Raw genomic sequence first — 19,866 nt, 5'->3', positions numbered from 1 at the left:
TATGTATGTATTTTTTGAGACATTGTCTTACTCTGTCACCCAGGCTAGAGTGCAATGGTGTAACCATAGCTCACTGCAGCCTTGACCTCTCAGGTTCAAGCAATCCTCCCACCTCAGCCTCCCAAGTAGCTGGACTACAGATGCATGCCACCATGTGGGTCTAATTTTTTTTACTTTTGTAGAGATGAGTTTCACTATGTTGCCCAGGCTGGTCTCACACTCCCAGGCTCAAACAATCCATCTACCTCAGCCTCCCAAAGTGCTGATATTACAGGTGTGAGCCACGACATCAGCCTTGGCATCTTCTTACAAGGGCATTAATCCTAGTCATAACGATTATGAACTAATTATGTCTCAAAGGTCCCACTTGCAAATACCAGCACAATAGGCTTAGGGAGTGCTGTGATAGTATACATACATAACAGATATATATATATATATATATATATGTTTTCATCCACAGTTCCTGGCTTATAATTCCCATAGCCCTTGTTATTTCTCCCCATGGCAGGCCATAGAAACTAAAAAATATACTCTAATCATCCCTCACCTTTCTGTCTCAGAGCTGGACAAAAATTCTCTGACCTAGTGTGTCTAATTGCAGATCACAAGACCCCCATTTCAGAAGGGGTCCCATCCCATACCCTGGAGGAAAGAATGCTGCACAGAGAGGCCAAGAAGAATCTGAATGTGATCCAATTCATAGCAGGTTAGTCAGAAACACAGGTAAAACAACATGGGGCTTCTAACTGGCATGGGAAGTGGAGGGCAGTCTTGTGGGACTGAGCTCTCAATCTGTGGGATCTGATACTACCACGTAGATAGTGTCAGAATTGCATTGAAAGATACCCAGCTAGTGTCCACTGCAAAACTGATTGCTTGTCTGTTGGTGGGCAGAAATCCCCACACATCTGGTCACAGAAATCTTTTGTGTTGATTGTGTTGGGCGCACAAAGGAAAAATCATTTGTATGCCAAGAGGAAAATTTACAACTTTAAATGCTTCTATTAACAAAGAAAGATATAAAATCAGCATTCAAAGTTTCCATCTCATGAAACTACAGAAGGAATACATTAAATAAAAGTAAGTAGAAGGAAAAATAAAGAACAGAATAAGAATAAAGTAGAGAAAATTAACAAAGCCAAAAGTTGTACTTCTGACATAATTAATAAAATTGAATAGGCCGGGCACAGTGGCTCATGCTTGAAATCCCAGCACTTTGGGAGGCCGAGGTAGGTGGATCACCTGAGGTCAGGAGTTTGAGACCAACCTGACCAACATGGAGAAACCCATCTCTACTAAAAATACAAAATTAGCTGGGCAAGGTGACACATGCCTATAATCCCAGCTACTCAGGAGGCCGAAGCAGGAGAATCGCTTGAACCCGGGAGGCAGAGAATGTGGTGAGTTGAGATCGTGGCATTGCACTCCAACCTGGGCAACAAGAACAAAAACTCCATCTCAAAGAAATAATAATATTAAAATAAATTAATAAAATCGAATAAACCATTAGGATTAATTATCAAAAAAGAGAGAATATACAAATTGCTTATTTCAGGAATTAAAGAACAGTTACCCCAGATTCTACAGACATTAAAAAAGCAATTAGAAAATATTAGAAATAATTTGTTAATATATTCAACAATTTAGAGGAAATAAACAAATTTCCTTGAAAAACAACTTAAAAACTTGATGTGAGAAACCTAACAAAAAAACAAATTTCAGAAAAATATCTCTTGTAAACAAAGATGCAAAAAATCCTGGCAAAAACCCTGCCAAAAATACAAGCAAATCAAATCCAGCAATACATAAAAAAGATAACATATCATGTTCAAGTGGGCCAGCAAAACAAAGTTAATCCAACATTCAAAAATTAATCAACTAATTAGTTATATTAACAAAGGATAAAAATCACATGATCACTTTGTACAGAATAACATTTGACAAACCCAACACCTATTCATGGTAAATCTCAGCAAGTAAACAACTTCCTCAATCAAATAAAAATAATGAAATACTGAATTATTTGTTTTTTAGATCAAGAAAAGGCAAGGATGTCCACTCATGATATCATTCCTACTCAACATCATCCTGGAGGTCCTAGCCAGTGCAATAATGCAAGCAAAAGAAATAAAATGCATAAAGATTGGAAAGGAAGAAGTGAAACTTCTATTTGAAGATTACATGATTAAATAATGCTAAAATAACTGGATATGCCTATGAGGAAAAAATAAACTTCAATCCCTACCTTACACCATATGTGATAATAAATTTGAGATGAATATAGACCTGAATATAAGGCAATTAACTATAAAGCTTCCAGAAGAAAACATGGGAATAGACAAGCTATGAAAAGCAATAACTGGTGGGGCATGGAGGCTCACGCCTGTAACCCCAGCACTTTGGCAGGCTGAGGGAGGTAGATTATCAGGTCAGGAGATCAAGACTATCCTGGCCAACATGGTGAAACCCTGCCTCTACTAAAAATCCAAAAAATTAGGCAGGCTTTGTGGCACATGCCTATAGTCCCAGCTACTTGGGAGGCTGAGGCAGGGGAATTGCTTGAACCCAGGAGGTGGAGGTTGCAGTGAGCCGAGATCATGCCACTGCACTGCAGCCTGGTGATAGAGTGAGACTCCGTCTCAAAAAAAAAAAAAAGCAATAACCATAAGAGAAAAAAACTGATCAATTAGACTTCAGCAAAATACACAACTTCTTGTCAAAAAACATCTTTAAAAAAATAAAGTGGGGAAACCATAGACAAGGAGAAAATAGTCACAAAATATCCATCTGGCAAATGGACTTATATTCAGAATATCTAAGGAGCCCCTATTACTCAATAATAAAAAGACAATCCAATTTTTTTAAATGGGCAAAAGATTTGAAGATACTTCACAAAAGAAGATATACAAATGACCAATAAGCATAAGAAAATATGCTCAACATCATTAGACATCAGGTAAATGCTAATTAAAATTACAATCAAATACTACTATACACACTCCAGAATGGATAAAATTAAGAAGCATGACAACACCAAGCATTGTTGTGGATGAAAACTTTCATGATGAGAATGAAAAATGATATATCACTGTGGAGAAAAAGTCTTACAGGCTCTTATAAAACTAAACATAAACCAACCCTAACCTGGCAATTCCAATCCTAGGTGTTTATTCAAGAAAAATGAAAATATACATCCACAAAAAGACTTGTATAAGAATGTTCAACTTTATTAATAATAGCCAAAAACTGGAAACAGTCCAGGTATCTGTCAATAGGAAAACTGATAAACAAATTATTACATTCATACAATGGGATACTACTCAATAATCTAAAGAAACATACTACTGATACAAGACAGGGCATAAATCTCCTTTCTCACAGGCACAAATCTTAAATGGATAAATAAAGATTTAATTTCTTTTCAGCTTTAACTTCTAATACAGTAAATACCAAGTAGATTTAACTCACAGAGCTATTGCGGTCCTCAATAATTTTTAAATGTGTAAAGGGATCATGAGACCAAAAAATTCGAGAAATTCTATTCGGTCATTGCAAAAGTAATTGAAGCTTTTGTCACTGAAAGTAATGGCAAACACCAAAATTACTTTTGCACCAACCTAATAGTTAAAGTTGAATATGATCATGACCTATATTCTAACAATTACACTCCTAAGTATACAGAAACCCTTACATTTCTGTGTACCAGAAGATGCATAGAAATGTTCACAGTAGCCTTATTTATAACAGCAGAAACCTGGGAACAACAAAATGTCCAATAATTGAAGAATGGATAAATCAATATATTCCTACAGTGGAATACTAAACAACAGCAAAAATAAATGAACGATATCTATATCCATTAACACAGTCAAGTCTCAGGAACATGAATGATACTAACAAGCATAAGTTGTGTTACAAAAAAAAAGCAAGTTGCAGAAGAATCTACATATAGTACAATTCCACTTATATAAAATATAAAACAAGTAAACCTAAACAGCATATTTTTAAGAATGCAAAGAGGTAAAAGCCAGGAAATGGTAAACACTAAATTAAGTATACTGGTTATCTCCAAAGGAAGAAGATGGGATCAGGGAAGAACACAGAGGGTGCTAAATGTTTCTTTAATGATGACTGCTCTGAAACAAAGGAGTGTCCTCTTTTATCAAGGTCATAATTATCCTCATTTGTCAACCTTTAGGTTGGACTTCCTGAACACAAAACAGCCATCTGAATGGCAAGATTAATTGAATCAACTCTAGTGATCAATGGGATTTCAGAAGACAAAGTCAGATTGCCCTCATATCTGCTTAAAAAAAGAAAGAGGGAAAAAGGAAAAACTGTTACTCAGAAGGTGAAATAGCTTAGAAACTACAATGTTTCATTTCAGGAAAAGTATCTTAGCTAGAATCTCTCCTTATCATTTTGTATAAATGAATAAGTGAGTAAAGATCATAAAAACACAGCTTTTATGGCAGCATCAAGATTTTAACATGCATAGTTTTGGAGTTCTGCTGTTCGCTGACTCTAGCCAGTCTTTCTACTTGCTGTTAAAAGCAGTATGCTCTGAGAAGTTAAAGAACATACGTTAGAACAAGAATCTATACCTATGATGAGTCAAAGATTTTTTTCCAGCTTCATAACTGAATTATTTCAACCCTGAGGTATTTACTTGCTTTCACTGGCTAAAATTACTCTTTTGAGTCTTGAGTACATTATAGGTATAAATAAAATGATGCTGATAAATTTTTTTTTTTAAATCTTCAGATGGGCTCATAAAAGCACTAACCTTTATTCTGTAGGCTCATCTAAGAATAAAAGGCATGATATAAGATGACATACTCTGAGTTTTCACAACAGAAAATCAAAATTTCTCAAAACTCAACTTCAGACACAGTTTTCAGTTATTTATTGCTGAATAACCATCACAAACTTCATAATTTTAAAACAAATTTATCATTACCTCTATGGGAACAATATGAACAATAAAAAGTACACGGGATATTAATGTATATGTAAATAGCTTGTTTTGGCAAGAGTGAAAGTAGGGCAAGGAAATGAAAGAAAGACTGAAGAGTTAAAAACAGACTGGATAGCACAATGAGATACAACTACACATCCACCAGAATGACTAAAATTTGAAAGATTGACACTAAATGTTGACAAGGATGTGGATCAAATGCTCTGTGTGTGAAATGGTACAACCACTTTGGAAAAAGGTCTGTCAGCATCTAATAAAACTAAACGTACACATATTCTATGACCCAATTATTCCAATCCTAGGCATTTACCTATGAGAAAAGAAAATATCCACAAAAAGATCTGTCCAAGAATGTCATAACAGCTTTACTTATATTTGCCTACACCTAAAAACAGCCACGTCTATCAACAGGAAAATGAGTTAATAAACTGTGGTATATTTATACAGTGGAATCCTACCACATAGCAACATGGATGAATCTCAAAAACATGCTGAACAAAAAAGCCTTCCCAAATGGTAAATACTAGATTAGTCCAATTCTATGCAGTTTTAAAACAGGCAAACCTAATCTATGGTACGGAAAAAATAAAATCAGAACAGTGGTTGTGCTGGACAGAATGGGGAAGATGGAGGCACGGATTAACAAGGAAGGGGCATGAGAGAACTTTCCTGGCTGATGGTAAAGTTCTACATCTTGATAGAGGTTATTATATATGTGTATGTATTTCTCAAAATTCAGCAAAAATAATTTAAGATTTGTGTATTACAGGCTGGGAGTGGTGGCTCACGCCTGTAATCCCAGCACTTTGAGAGGCTGAGGTGGGCAGATCACCTGAGGTCAGGAGTTCGAGACCAGCCTGGCCAACATGGTGAAACCCCATCTCTATTAATAATACAAAAATTAGCCAGGCATGGTGGTGCATGCCTGTAATCCCAGCTACTCGAGAAGCAGAGGCAGGAGAGTCGTCTGAACCTGGGATGGTTGCAGTGAGCCAAGATTGCACCACTGCACTCCAGCCTCGGCAAAACTCCATCTCAAAAAAAAAAAAAAAAAAAAAAAAAAAAAAAAAAAAAAAAAAACATAAAAAAAAAAAAAAAAAAAAAAAAAAAAAAAAAGATTCGTATATTATGTTGAATGTAAATTTTACATCAAAAGAAAAACACAGGGAATTAAACTTTAATGATATGAATGCTGAAGTATGTAGAGGAAAGCAAACAGATGTCTGCAATTTACTTCAAAATGTGCCAAAAAATAAAATGAACTGATGTCTCGAGAAAGGAATGGAAAAATGAATCGGTATGTGGTAAAACAAGTGTAATAAAAGGTTAATGGTAGAATCTACGTTGTGGGTAAATGGATATTCACTGAAGAATTCTTCCAACTTTGTTAAATGTGTAAAGAATTTTATTTTATAAAAATGAAGTGTTGGCTGGGTACAGTGGCTCACACCTGTAATCCCAGCACTTTGCGAGGCTGAGGAAGGCGGATCATGAGGTCAGGAGATCAAGACCATCCTGGCCAACATGGTGGAGCCCTGTTTCTACTAAAACTACAAAAATTAGCTGGGAGTGGTGGTGTGTGCCTATAATCCCAGCTACTCGGGAGGCTGAGGAATCGAGAATCGCTTGAAGCCAGGAGGTGGAGGTTGCAGTGAGCTGAAGTTGCACCATTGCACTCCAGCCTAGCAACAGAGCAAGACTCTGTCTCAAAAAAAAAAAAAAAAAAAAAAAAAAAAAAAAAAAAAAAAAAAAAAAAAAAAAAAAAAAAAAAAATGAAGTGCTTTTCATGCCATGTTAGAATTTGGTTTTTATCCTTTAGTCAATAAAAAGTAACATTAGATAATCCAATTGAACCTCCCACAGAAAACATCTAAAAATCCTGAATTTAAAAACAAATCAAAGAAGGAAGAAAAAAGGGTAGGAGAAAAGGAGAAATGGAAAGTCCACCAAAGCAAGGAATCAAGTACACCTCCCAAAATAAAGGTTTCACTGCCCCATCCCTATCACCCGTGCCCTGGACACTCAGGCAGGAGTTGATGCTGCAAACTTAAGGCAGAATTTCTTCTCCTGGAAACCTTAGCATTTGTGCTTAATGCCTAGTGTAGTCTCCAGACCAGCAGCACTGGAATCACCTGATAGCTTTTAAGAAATGCAGACTCAGCTAGGCGTGGTGGCTTATGCCTATAATCCCAACACTTTGGGAGGTTTGCTTGAGGCCAGGAGTTCGAGACCAGCCTGGACAACATAGTGAGATTTCCAGCATCTCTACAAAAAATAAAATAAAAAATTTACCAGGCGTGGTGGCACACATCTGTAGTGCTTAGCTATTCAGGAGGCTGAGGCAGGAGGTCCCTTGAACCCAGGAGTTTGAGGTTACAGTAAGCTATAACCATGCCACTGAACTTCAGCCTGGAAAACAGAGTTAGACCCTGTCTAAAGACGGAAGGAAGGGGGGGGGGGGAAGGCTCTAAGGCCACATTTCAGATCTACTAAGCCAGAATGTGTTTTTATAAGATTCCCAGGTAATTTACATACACATTAAAGTCTGAGGCCCATTGTTACAAAACATTTCATAGATGTTAGGTATCTTCATGATAATAAAACAGTTCATTGTAAACTTTTTGTTTGGTGGAAGTCCTGTGATCTGGTAACCCATTATCACTATGACATCAACAATAATGACATCACCCTCCTCAGCTCCATCAGTTCCAAGACTGAGAAACTACTATATGTGGATTCTGATCTAGGCTTCACCACTAACTTTCAATGTAATTTTAGGCAGATCACTTCTTAAGGTCTTTTTCCTTATTTGTAAAATGAGAACATTAGATGACTAGTTCCCACCATAAGGTCCCTGGACTCACTGGTACCTAAAGAAGTGGTAAGGGAGGAAGGCAAGGTAGTATGGTAGTTAAGTACATCTTTTTGGAATTAAATGACTACTTCAAGGTTGGGTGTGGTGGCTTACACCTGTAATCCCAGCACTTTGGGAAGCCAAGGCAGGCAGATCAGCTAAGGTCAGGAGTTGGAGACCAGCCTGGCCAACATGGCAAAACCCTGTCTCTACTAAATATACAAAAATTAGCTAGGCAAAAGGTGCCTGTAATCCTAGTTATTTGAAAGGCTGAGGCAGAAGAATCACTTGAACCCAGGAGGCAGATGTTACAGTGAGCCAAGATTGTGCCACTGCATTCCAGCCTAGGCAACAGAGCAAGACTCAGTCTCAAAAAGAAAAAGAAAAAAGAAAAAAGTTCAGCCCATACCAGGGTTTCGGGGGTAAAGTTGAGGAATGAAGGACAGGGTGGGATGGTAGAGAGAGGGGTCAGATATGCCTCATTATACTCTTTGGAATTCAGGCATACAATTGGCCAGCATTAGCATTAAAAAGTAGAGATCCTAAGACTGACAGAATAGACTTTTTGTAGCAACAAGATACCAAATTCCAACCTGATTCTAGTATACCATCACATGATAAATAGTGAGGCTCTGAAAGAAATCAAAGTACGTTACCCAAAATATATTTCTTTGACATAATTTGAAATGGCCCTGCAAAGCTGACTCTTATAGAGGAAATTTTCATTCTATAGAGCATTCTCATCCCTTTCCAGGTCTTTTTCTGATCCTGAAGAGATTAACTGAGAGTCTAGCATCTTTTAAAAGGAAAACATTTGCCATCTATTGCCTCTAAGGGCAGCCTCCAATGAGACTTCATCTACATAATAAGAACCTTGGTCTCTACAACCCTTTCTCTTAACCCAGATACTGATTTCTATTGATTCCAGGGCTTTAAATAATAACATAACTCTTTCAACCAACTGCCAATCAGAAAATCTTTAAATCCACCTATGACCTGTAAGCTGTGCCCCCTACTCACCACTTCAAGTTGTCCCACCTATCTAAACTGAACCAATGTATACCTTACATGTACTGATTGACATCTTATGACTCCCTAAAACATAAAACCAAGCTGTAACCCAACCACCTTAGGCATATGTTCTCAGGACTTCCTGAGGCTGTGTCACAGGTCATGATCCTTAAACTTGGCAAAATAAACTTGTAAGTTGACTGAAACTTGTCTCAGATACTTTTTGCTTTACACTATATACTTAAAGCAGATGCATTTTATTGTAAGTAAATTATACCTCAAAAAGCTAACTGCAAAAGTAAAACAAGAAGAGAGACAATGAGAATGCACTCTGGAAGTCAGACTGAATGAGTTTAAATCTTTGCTTTGCTACTTGCAAAGTGGAAAACTTTAGACTGAGTCTTGTTCTGTTGCCCAGGTTGGAGTACAGTGGCGCAATCTTGGCTCACTGCAACCTCTGCTTTCCAGGTTCAAGCGATACTCCTGCCTCAGCCTTTCAAGTAGCTGGGATTACTCTCTGCCCTAAATTTCCAGGTCTTTAAAATAGGACTACAGGACCTAATTTAGGAGTTGTTGTAAGGATTGTAATAAGAGTTCTTATCAAATAATACACTCACAGAATTTTGTACATTAAACCCCATAAATGTTAACTATCATTATTTCTGTTGGCTATTTTTAATGTTTCAAAAATCACATTTATCCACAAGAAGACTGTAATGAAAATATTATACTGTTTTGTTTTATATCAATGCATTGAAGTAATTAGTGGCTGTATCTCATATGAATCATTACAGCATGGTAACAGTATCTAGAACTTGTCTTGGTGAGTTACATGTGCTTTTGATTAATTAAAACAGGGATAAAGTACATTAACAATTCTAATTTATGTAGGAGTAATAATAAATTATAATTTATGTAAGAGTGATAACAAATTCATGGCACATATGAAAGAAAATATTTAAAAGCCTTCTTTATAATGAAAAGGTTAAAACAGCTACTCTGTTACCACATGGTCCAGAGTCCTACCTTTGGGAGCTTGAAGAGATATTTGTACACCCATGTTCACAGCAGCATTATTCACAATAGCCAAGAGGTATAAGCAACCCAAGTGTACACTGACAGAAGAATGAATAAAAAAATGATGCAGGGGTATGGTGGCTCACACCTGTAATCCAGCACCTTGAAAGGCTGAGGTGGGAGGATCACTTGAGCCCAGGAGGTCGAGGCTACCATCAGCCATGATCGTGCCACTGCACTCCAGACTAAGTGACAATGAGACCCTGTCTCAAAAAACAGAAAATGTGGCAAACACATATAATAAAATATTAAACAGCCTTAAAAAGGAAGGAAATTCTGATACATGCTACAACATGGATGAAACTTAAGGACATTATGCTAAGTGAAATAAAATACTCACAAAAAGACAAGTACTGTATGGTTCTACTTATAAGAGGTACTTAGAGTAGTTAAATGTATAGAGAGACAGGAAGTAGAAGGGTGGCTGCCAGACTAGAAGGAGGAGGGAATGGAGAATTGTTTAATGGATACAGAGTTTCAGTTTTGCAAGATGAAGAGTTCTGGAAATTGATTGCACAACAGTGTGAATGTACTTAACACTACAGACTACCAAACTGTATGTACATTTAAAAAGGTTAAGATGATACATTTTATGTTATGTGTATTTTTCCGCAATTAAAAATGAGTAAGTAGCTGATATGGCAGCTCTTGCAGCACTAACTCTATAAAAGCTTCATGAACCTATCTATGTTTTAAGTTTGTAATAAGCACCCTTTCCTTGCATTTCAGTGTACCATACATATATCATAGCACCTAAAACAATTAACTGGCAGTCTGACTTGGATACTGTCTGCAAAAACCAACTCAAACTGTGTTTTTCCTCTGTTCTCACAACACAACGATCATCACAGAAGACTTTTGTGACCAAGTGTGTGTGGGGAAACCCAATTAGTTCTACAGCAATCAGTTCTGGAGCAGACACCAGCTGGGAGTCCTTCAATTTGATTCCAACATTATCTACCTGGAGATAGTGTCAGATCCTACAGGTTGAGGGATCAGTCCCCAAAACTGTCCCCTTCCTTCAGACACCTGTCCCAAGTCCGGCGCTGGGACAAGTGCAGCTTACAGAACCCAGGGTAACACATTTATTGGTTTATTATGAAGGGCATTTTAAAGTTTACAAATAAACAGGCAGAAGAGGAGATACATAGGAGCAGGTTTGGAAGGGTCCTGAGCACAGGAGGCTCTGTCCTATGGATTTGGGGTACAGCACTCTCCTAATATATGGATGAGTTCTTGTTCACCTTTCTGTCAGCCTTCACATGTTCAGCTATCCAGAAGCTCTCCAAACCCTGTCCTCTTGAATCTTTTATGCAGACTTCATTGGATAGGCATGATTGAAGTATAAACAGCCATGTTTATACTTCAATATGATTGGACAAAATATGATTGGACAAAAAAGGTATAATCTAATATTAATAGACAGAATGGAGAAATCCAGCAAAGCCTGTCTGTTCAGATTCCTCTGTGCAGCATTCTTTCCTCCAGGGTATGGGGCAGGACTCTCTCTGTAATGAGGGTCTTGTGACCCACAGTCAGATTAGAGTCCTGCTTTGGGCAGGTGAAAGAAGGGCAGGGGAAGATCAGAGAGACAGAGAATCTGTTTCCTGAGGCCTACTTTGAGGCCTATAGTGCCCCAACATTATAATAAATGACTCTAAAAAGGGATATGGAAATTATGAGCCAGGAACCATGGGCTATTCACACACACACACACACACACACACACACACACACACTCACAGATATATTAAACCTAAACTCTTTTGTACACTCAATTTGTCCTTTCATTTGGCCTTCATTCTTCAGTTGACTTATGATGCTTTTGAGTTATAATTTGGGGGCAATGCTGCTTGCCTGTCAATAATCTTCAGAGAAAGGAGCATCTTTCTTAATGTGACAGGGATGTCACCTCTACCAGGCCACAGAGTTCCAAGACCAAAAAAGAAGCCTGATGTGTGCTCACTAACTTGAGGCTGCTCTTCAGGGAGGATGGTAGGAAGGAACCTGAGAAAAGGAAAATAAACAAAAGACAGCAAAGGGCTACAAGCAGTCAAATGCCTTTCATCATATAACTGTATGGCAGAGGTGGCTGATTAAAGCTTTTGTCTTGTGCTGCAGCAGCAAGGAAAAAAAAGACCTCATTCCCTCATCTAAGTGAATCCCATAGTAAAGGTATAAAGACTCAGGGTTGCTCTGCTTTCATTCTGCCCACTTCCTATGAATAGCATGGGGAGAAGGGGAGCAAACCTATGAGAAGGAACAATACCTGGCTTGTTCCTTGAATCATTCTCACTCATAGACAAAAGGATATGGCAAGATGGTCATACAAGATCGTGACAGTCGTTCTTCCCAACCATGAAAGTCATACCAACTAGGTTACCTCCTTAGACTCAGGTAGGCCCTGTAAAATCATAATTGGGAATTTTCAAGTATTCTTTAGCTTTCTTTATTTTTTTATTTATAAGCTCTCTGATAAACCCTTTCTTATAATATGTCAATTCTTGGACATTCTTTGATCAAATACATTTTCAGGAAGGCATTTCAACTGAAAGAAAGAATGTGCCTGTTTGTACTTATCTGTTCATACTCCTGCTGGCCTCTGAGCTACTTTTTTTTTTAAGACAGAGTCTCGCTCTGTCACCGAGGCTAGAGTGCAGTGCCACAATGTCAGCTCTCTGCAGTCTCCACCTCCTGGGTTCAAGTGATTCTCCTGCCTCGACCTCCCAAGTAGCTGGGGCTACAGGCACACACCACCACACCTGGCGAATTTTTATATTTTTAGTATAGACGGTGTTTCGTCATGTTGGCCAGGGTGGTCTCCAACTCGTGATGTCAAGTGATCCGCCCGCTTCGGCCTCCCAAAGTTCTGGGATTACAGGCATAAGCCACCACGTGTGGCCTCTCGGCTACTTTGAACAGAGAAGCTGTCTTCAAATAAAGTTTTATAGTCTTTGTCAGTGACAAAATAGGTGCCAGTAAATATCTACTGAATAAATAAAAAAAAATTTGAATAATTTTTAACTGGGCAATTCTTCTCTGAACACCCATGTTCACAGCAGCATTGTTCACAATAGCCAAGAGGTAGAAGTAATCCAAATTTACACTGTCAGAAGAATGAATTAAGAAAATTTGGCTAGGGCATGATGGCTCACATCATGAAGCTATAAGTAAAGCTTAGAATTCCCCTCCATTTCCCTTTAGGTAATATTTCTTCCACTAAATCAACAGCATCTGAAACTCTACTTCCTATAGATAGTATGTCTTGGTAGAAAGGGTTATGAGACCTAAATTTGAATGCCATTTCTGCTACTTAATAACTGTATGATGCTGAACTGCTTACTTAACTTCTCCAAGATTCAGCACCCTCCTCTTTACAATGGGGTAACAACACCTAACATTCCTTGATAGGAATGTTCTGAGGATTAGAAATATACAAGCATTCTTCAATTTGCAGGCTTCCAATATGCCCAAATTTCAGTTATCGTAGTTTAGTTAAATAACACCAATTACCCATTACACAATTCAAATTTCAGTTACCATTGTATACTAAGTGTGAGTAGCTCAATATGATGAATATAATACAAACTTCACTGCTACATCTTAAGTCCACAAATCACTATACAAATAACAGAAGTATATCACAATCAGTGACCAACCACGTCACTTCTTTCAATGTCTGTTGGTGATCAGTCACAATGAACGTGATACCTGTTACTCAGTTCATGCACAGAAAGCAAAGAGTATGTAGTTGAGTTGCCTCCGTGTCTCCTGGTGATAAACTTATATGCGATGTTACAAAAATGAGTAACAGAAAGAAGCAATTGGCTGAGAATTACGAAAGGGTAGCAGAGAAACAAAAATATATAATGTTGGAAGTAAAATTTCAATCAAATGTAAACAGAGCTATAGAAGCAATAGCTGACCATAGGAATGCTGACACTACTGCCATTCAAGAGACTAAATATGTAGTCTGAGGGGCTGGGTGCGGTGGCTCACACCTGTAATTCCAGCACTTTAGGAGGTCGAAGTGGGCAGATCACTTGAGGCCAGGAGTTCGAGATCATACTGGCCAACATGGTGAAACCCCATCTCTACCAAAAAAATATAAAAATTAGCCAGGCATGGTGGTGTGTGCCTGTAATCCCAGTTTCTTGGGAGGCTGAGGTGGGAGGATTGCTTGAGCCTGAAAAGTGGAGATTGTAGTGAGTCAAGATTGCACGTCTGCACCCCAGTCTGGGCCAAAGTGAGACTTCATCTCAAAAAAAAAAAAAAAAAAAAAAAACTGCTGGGCAAGGTGGCTCATGCCTGTAATCCCAGCATTTTGGGAGGCTGAGGCAGGTGAATCACCTGAGGTCAGGCGTTAAGAGACTAGCCTGACCAACATGATGAAACCTCATCTCTATTAAAAATACAAAAATTGGCTGGGTGTAGTGGCACACTCCCATCTACTTGGGTGGCTGAGGCATAAGAATTGCCTGAACCCGGGAGGTGGAGGTTACAGTGAGCCAAGATTGCACCACTGCACTCCAGCCTGGGTGACAGAGTGAGACTCCATCTTAAAACAAACAAACAAAAACATGCAGCCTGAGAAACTCAGCGAAGGCAAACTTAAATGAATAATGTAGTCGTGGTGAAAAAGATAAAGATGTCCCAGGAGAAATGATGCTAACAAAAAAAGGTTGCATTAAACGAACTCTTAGAGAGATTTCACAATATTAAAAGTACAAAGGATAAATTCTGGAAGGTGGTACAGATTAGAAAAGATAGTACTCATCCTGGCTGGGCATGGTGGCTTATGCCTGTAATACCAACACTTTGAGAGGCCAAAGTAGGAGGAGTGCTTGAACTCAGGAGTTCAAGACCAGCCTGGGCAAAAATGGCAAAACCCCATCTCTACTAAAAATCCAAAAAAAAAATTAGCTGGGCATGGTGACACACACCCGTAGTCCTAGCTATGGGGTGCTGAGGTGGCAGGATCACTTGAGCTGGGAGGTCAAGCTGCAGTGAGCTGTGATTGTGCCACTGCACTCCAGCTGAAGCAACAGAGGGAGACCCTGTCTCAAAAAAGAAAAACCCAAAAAACTATTGGCCCTCATTAGTGTAGAAGTAGCTTGCTAAAAACAAAACCAAAAAAAAGTTTTTAAAAATGTTTTAATTTAAAAGAAAAAAGACGAGTGGGCATGGTGGTTCACACCTGTAACCCCAGCATTTTGGGAGGCCAAGGCAGGTGGATCACTTGAAGTCAGGAGTTTGAGACCAGCCTGGCCAACATGATGAAACCCTATCTCTACTAAAATACAAAAATGAGCCAGCCATGGTCGCATGTCCCTATTAATCTCAGCTACTTGGGTTGCTGAGGCAGGAGAACTGCTTGAACCCAGGAGGCAGAGGTTGCAGTGAGCTAATATCACACCACTGCATTCCAGCCTGGTCAGCAGAGCAATACTCTGCCTGAAAAAATAAAATAAAATAATAAGAAGAAACAATAAAAAATATTCATTCCATATTATAGTTATGTGATGAAAAGGCAAGCACTGTTTAAATTACTCCTGATAAGTGATTTTTATAAAGAAAAAAGTTTATTTCTCAATGTTTTTAATGTTTTAAAGTATACTAAATAAATATGCTTACTTTTTTCATTTCCCTATATATTCATAACCAACAGTAAGAGAGTTTACAATGTTTGACAAAAAGTTTTAAAGGTCACAGAACAATCATAACTTTTCCCATTGATTTTTAACATAGCATTACCTGGTTTTAACTTAAATAGTCATTTGTATGGTCCCATGCTACAATGCAAAACAAGGACTGCCTGTACCTTTAACTTCTGGCACGTCAAAGGGCTTATTATTTCACAATGAGATACCTTTTCCCCAGGTCCTTACAATATGCTCAAACAAAAGGAATTTAAACTAATCTTGGCTGAGGCAGGAAGACAGTTTCCAGGTGCTGAAAGTGACTGAGAACCACTGCCGTATCTGAATATGCAATTCTCTAAACTATTCCTTATTCCCTAAAATACATATATTCTAATGCTGAAAGATAGTTGAAAGATCGTTGAGTAAACTGAATAGTTGTTCAGTTTGTCCTCTGTGATGCCATAGTATTTCATATCCATCTTCCTTTCTTGAATATGAGAAAAACAATGAATGTGTGACAGAAGTAATGATGGAGAGGTAACCTGGATAGTAGCGTTAGAGTCAGACCTCAGCGTGAATACTATCTCTACATCACTTACTCTAATCTTAGGTAAAGTATTTCCTAGAGTTTCAATTTCCTTATCTTTGAAATGGGGACAATAATACCTTCTTTTTGGAATTACTATAAAGATCAAAAGAGATAAGATACATGAAGTGCTTAGCAAAGTGCAGTGCATAGTGACCACTTAGATAATAGCTATTATTGCCATTATTATCCTTCATATTGTCATCAATACTATCGTTAATGTAAATATTATCATGATGCTAAAATTGCATTTGCTTTACACACATTTTAAACCTATTACTATTAATAAGCATATTTTTCAAAGAACAAATTCTCTTAGTCCAAGATATACTGTTATAGATACTCATGACTTGCTATGGTAAGATGACTTGACCTCAACTTCCTCCAGACGATTTTCTCCCAAGGTACATGTGCAAAGGGCTGCCAACATTTACTCATCCTCTTCTTGCAACCCCTCTGATTCCTGTGTCAAAACCCTCCCTGCAGTCTGCGCAGTTTCCTCTTCTGAGCACACTGAGAACAAATGTCATTTCCCATTTCTCAGAGCTATCTGCCAGAACATAGTATCTTGCTCTCTCATAGTCCACATGACTTAACTGCCAGTTTTCTCTCTTTGCATTTTTAATTTTTTTTTTTTTTTTTTGTAGAAACAGGGTCTAACTCTTGCCCAGGCTGGAGTACAATGGCACAATTATAACTCACTGCAACCTAAAACTCACGGGCTCAAGTGATTTTCCCACCCCAGTCTCCTGAGTAGATGGGACTACAGGCACAAACCACTATGCCCAGCTAATTTTTTATATTTTATGGAGACAGGGTGTCACTATGTTGCCCAGGCTAAACTCGAACTCCTGGCCTCAAGAGATCTTCCTGCCTTGACCTCTCAAAGTACTGGGATTAGAGGCATGGGCCACAACGCCCAGGCCAGTTTTTTCTTTTGATTTGAATCCAAAACCTTGGTTGTAAACTAAGTCATTATTATCTAGGTAGACCCATAAAGCTGCAAAGGATCTAGATCTAAAGACCAACTAAGGCTAGCCCCTTTTCTCTGCTAATTTTCTTCCTCTGAAAATATTTAGGAGTTCGTTGAACAACGTCTGATTTAACACTTTCAGTGACAGAAAGCTCTCTGTCCCCTAAGTCAACCTTTCCCATATCATTGGTTAGAAGGTTTTTCCTTACATTGAAGCAAAATTTTCCCTGTTATAGTTTCTGCCCATAGGCCCTAATTCCAGATTCTAATAATAAAAAAAAATAATAACTGTTCTATATGATAGCCCATCCAGTATTTGAAGACTCTTGAGTTTCTCTTTTCCGTGTTCCACATTTCCAACTCAGAATGCATGGTTTTCATCTCTTCCCTCATGGTCACGGTCCTCCGGACCAGGCATGGACTTGCCAAAGTAATCTAACAACAAACTGGTAAAGTGCTTCCTTTGCCAACATGTGGGCTTCCAAGTAATTGCATTACAAAGGATCCCTTTGCCTACATTTCTCTATTATTATGTAAAAATTATTCATTTAAACTAATAGTTCAAGAAAAGTGAGTCTCAGCCTAAATCATGGTCATAAGAGAATAGTACTAAAGTCCTGAAAACTGCAAAAAGTGTTTTTTCTCTTTTTTTTGGAAACTTAGCCAATTACCAGAACAGAATAAAGTAGGACCACTTGTCATGATATGTTTGCCTCTTTCCTACAAAGCCATGCGCAGATGCCTGGGAGCAGAACATAACAATGAGAAGGTTAGGTAATAAGAGTTTCACTTCATGTCCTGAGAAGTAGATCCAACTAAAAGAAGGCAGTGATCGTTAGCCAAAGGATAGTCTCTGCACTTTGCCAGAAGCGGGTACGTGAAAGAAGATCAGATAATGTGCTCTCAAAACCTGATTAAACAATAGAAAAAGAAGTGGCAGATTTCTCCTAGCCTGGCAGGAAAAATCATCTAGGAAACACACACACACACAGAGAGAGAGAGAGAGAGAGAGAGAGAGAGAGAGAGAGAGAGAGAGAGAGAGAGACAGAAAGAGAGAGAATAAGCCCAATCTGGCCAGTAGTGCCTGACAGAGCAGCAGCTAGAGAAGAATTCTTAAATCCTCAGAAGGTCCAATCAGTGGAAGCAGTGTCCTCAAATGACCCCTGACTCCTAGACAGTCGGATAGGACAGAGTGGGGCAGGGACTTGGTCCCTTGTGCTCTTGGGAGCCTGGCAGGAGCAGAAGGTACAGACTAGGTGCAAGATGCCTTCGACTACTGGTGCAAGATGACAGTTGAAAGAGAGCAGATGACCTCTGGCACTTGAAGACATCCTAGGGGATAGGGGTGGGATGCTTCAGATCTCAGATTGGTAAACCTGTTCCCTGGAGGTTAGCGAGGAGGTCTAATAAGAACAGAAAAGGGAAGGGAAACACGGTAGAATTCTCACGGATTGGGAAAAAGGGAAGATAGGAACGGTCCCCTTCTGGCTAAGGTGGTGGTGGCAACAGCAGAGCAGGTGTCCCGGGCCCTCATTCCAAGGGGCAGGGTCCTCCACTCTCCCAGCCTGGCCCCACTCCGCCCTCGGACTGGAATGCCCATTCCCAACCCTGCTCCTCAGGCTTTCCCCCTTAGGTCCAGCAGGGGCTCGCCACTTCCCACTGCTCTTCCGCCCCTCTAATCCTCAGGCCCCCTTCCGCCCGCCCAGACCCCGGCACTCCTCCATCGACACACTGGACTCCCGGCCCGCTTCCCTCAGCCTCTCGCTGGCCCTGGGCGCCACACTCCAGCTCCGGGGCCAGGCCTGGCACCTCCCCTCGCGGCCAGGTTCGCCCTTTGCCTTCCTCACATGGCGTCTCCTTAGCCCGGTGCCCTCTCGCCCCCGCTCCCCGCCTCAGGCCACACTCACAGAACTCGGCGATGTACCAGGTCACAGAGTAGTTCTCCTCACACCAGTCCAGCGTGGAGGTCGTGGGGCCCCAGTAGCCCTCCCGGTCCGCGGCAGGAGCCATCGCGCCGCCGCCGCCGCCGCCCAGGCGCTCCGCTCACTGCGCCGGGCTAGGCTGGCGACCAGGCCGGCTCCGGCCCAGCTAGCGCGCTCGCTCCCGACCCGCCCTGCCTCCCCGAGGGGGCGGGGCCTGACGCCGTTACTGACACTGCCTTGAGGGAGGCCCCGCCCACCGGCGCCGCTGGGCCGTGGGGCCGGGCCGGGCCGGACCTGACCTGGCGCAAGGCCCACCCGGAGGGCGCCGGCTGGCCCCGCCCCCCTTCATCCTTGGGCGGGGCAGGGGCGTAATCCAGGAAGGAGCCGGGAACCTGGGTTTCCTGGCCCGCGTTGGCACGCCGGTGGCTGTTGGTGGGGGGTTCCTGGCACCCCAGAGGCTATTCTGTCAGGGTGTGTCAGAGCCGCTAATTCTGTGTGTGTGGTTTAATTGGGGCGGGGGTGGAATGAAGCCTTCAATCAAGCCCTTGCTTGATTAAACCTGTGCAGCGCAGCGCCTCTATGTCTTCCTTTGAGCCACAGGCCTCAATGGAACCCCAAAAGAGAATACCCCCAACCAATCCCCGCGATGCTCAGGAAATAAACCGTAATTTTCTGATAAAGGTGTAAGTGCCCCTTGGGGACAAAGGGAAAGGGTAAAAAACCCAGGACAGAAAGAAAAAAAAAAAGTAGGTTCTGAGATCCTAAAAAAAGAATGCTGCTAGCTAGAGCACTAAAGCAAAGTGTCCCTGCTTCATTTGGG

The 19,866-nt window shown here is 40.2% G+C and overlaps 1 protein-coding gene across 2 annotated transcripts in view; it reads right to left on the bottom strand.

The window, feature by feature from the left end:
* Window positions 1–19,233, bottom strand: part of ACER3 (alkaline ceramidase 3) — a 165,082-nt gene extending 145,849 nt beyond the window's left edge. The window contains exon 1 of one of the 2 annotated variants that reach the window (XM_017533053.2): window positions 19,032–19,233. In XM_017533053.2, the coding sequence (XP_017388542.1) occupies window positions 19,032–19,134 (103 nt within the window). In that variant the 5' untranslated portion in view covers window positions 19,135–19,233. The remainder of the gene's footprint in view (window positions 1–19,031) is intronic. The other variant, XM_017533052.2, reaches the window with a different exon arrangement.
* Window positions 19,234–19,866: the final 633 nt, after the last annotated feature.

The sequence above is a fragment of the Cebus imitator genome, unplaced genomic scaffold (assembly GCF_001604975.1).
Source record: "Cebus imitator isolate Cc_AM_T3 unplaced genomic scaffold, Cebus_imitator-1.0 Scaffold79, whole genome shotgun sequence".
NCBI lineage: Eukaryota > Metazoa > Chordata > Mammalia > Primates > Cebidae > Cebus > Cebus imitator.
The sequence above is the reverse complement of the archived record's forward strand: the minus strand, read 5'-3'. Positions and strand labels throughout refer to the sequence as shown.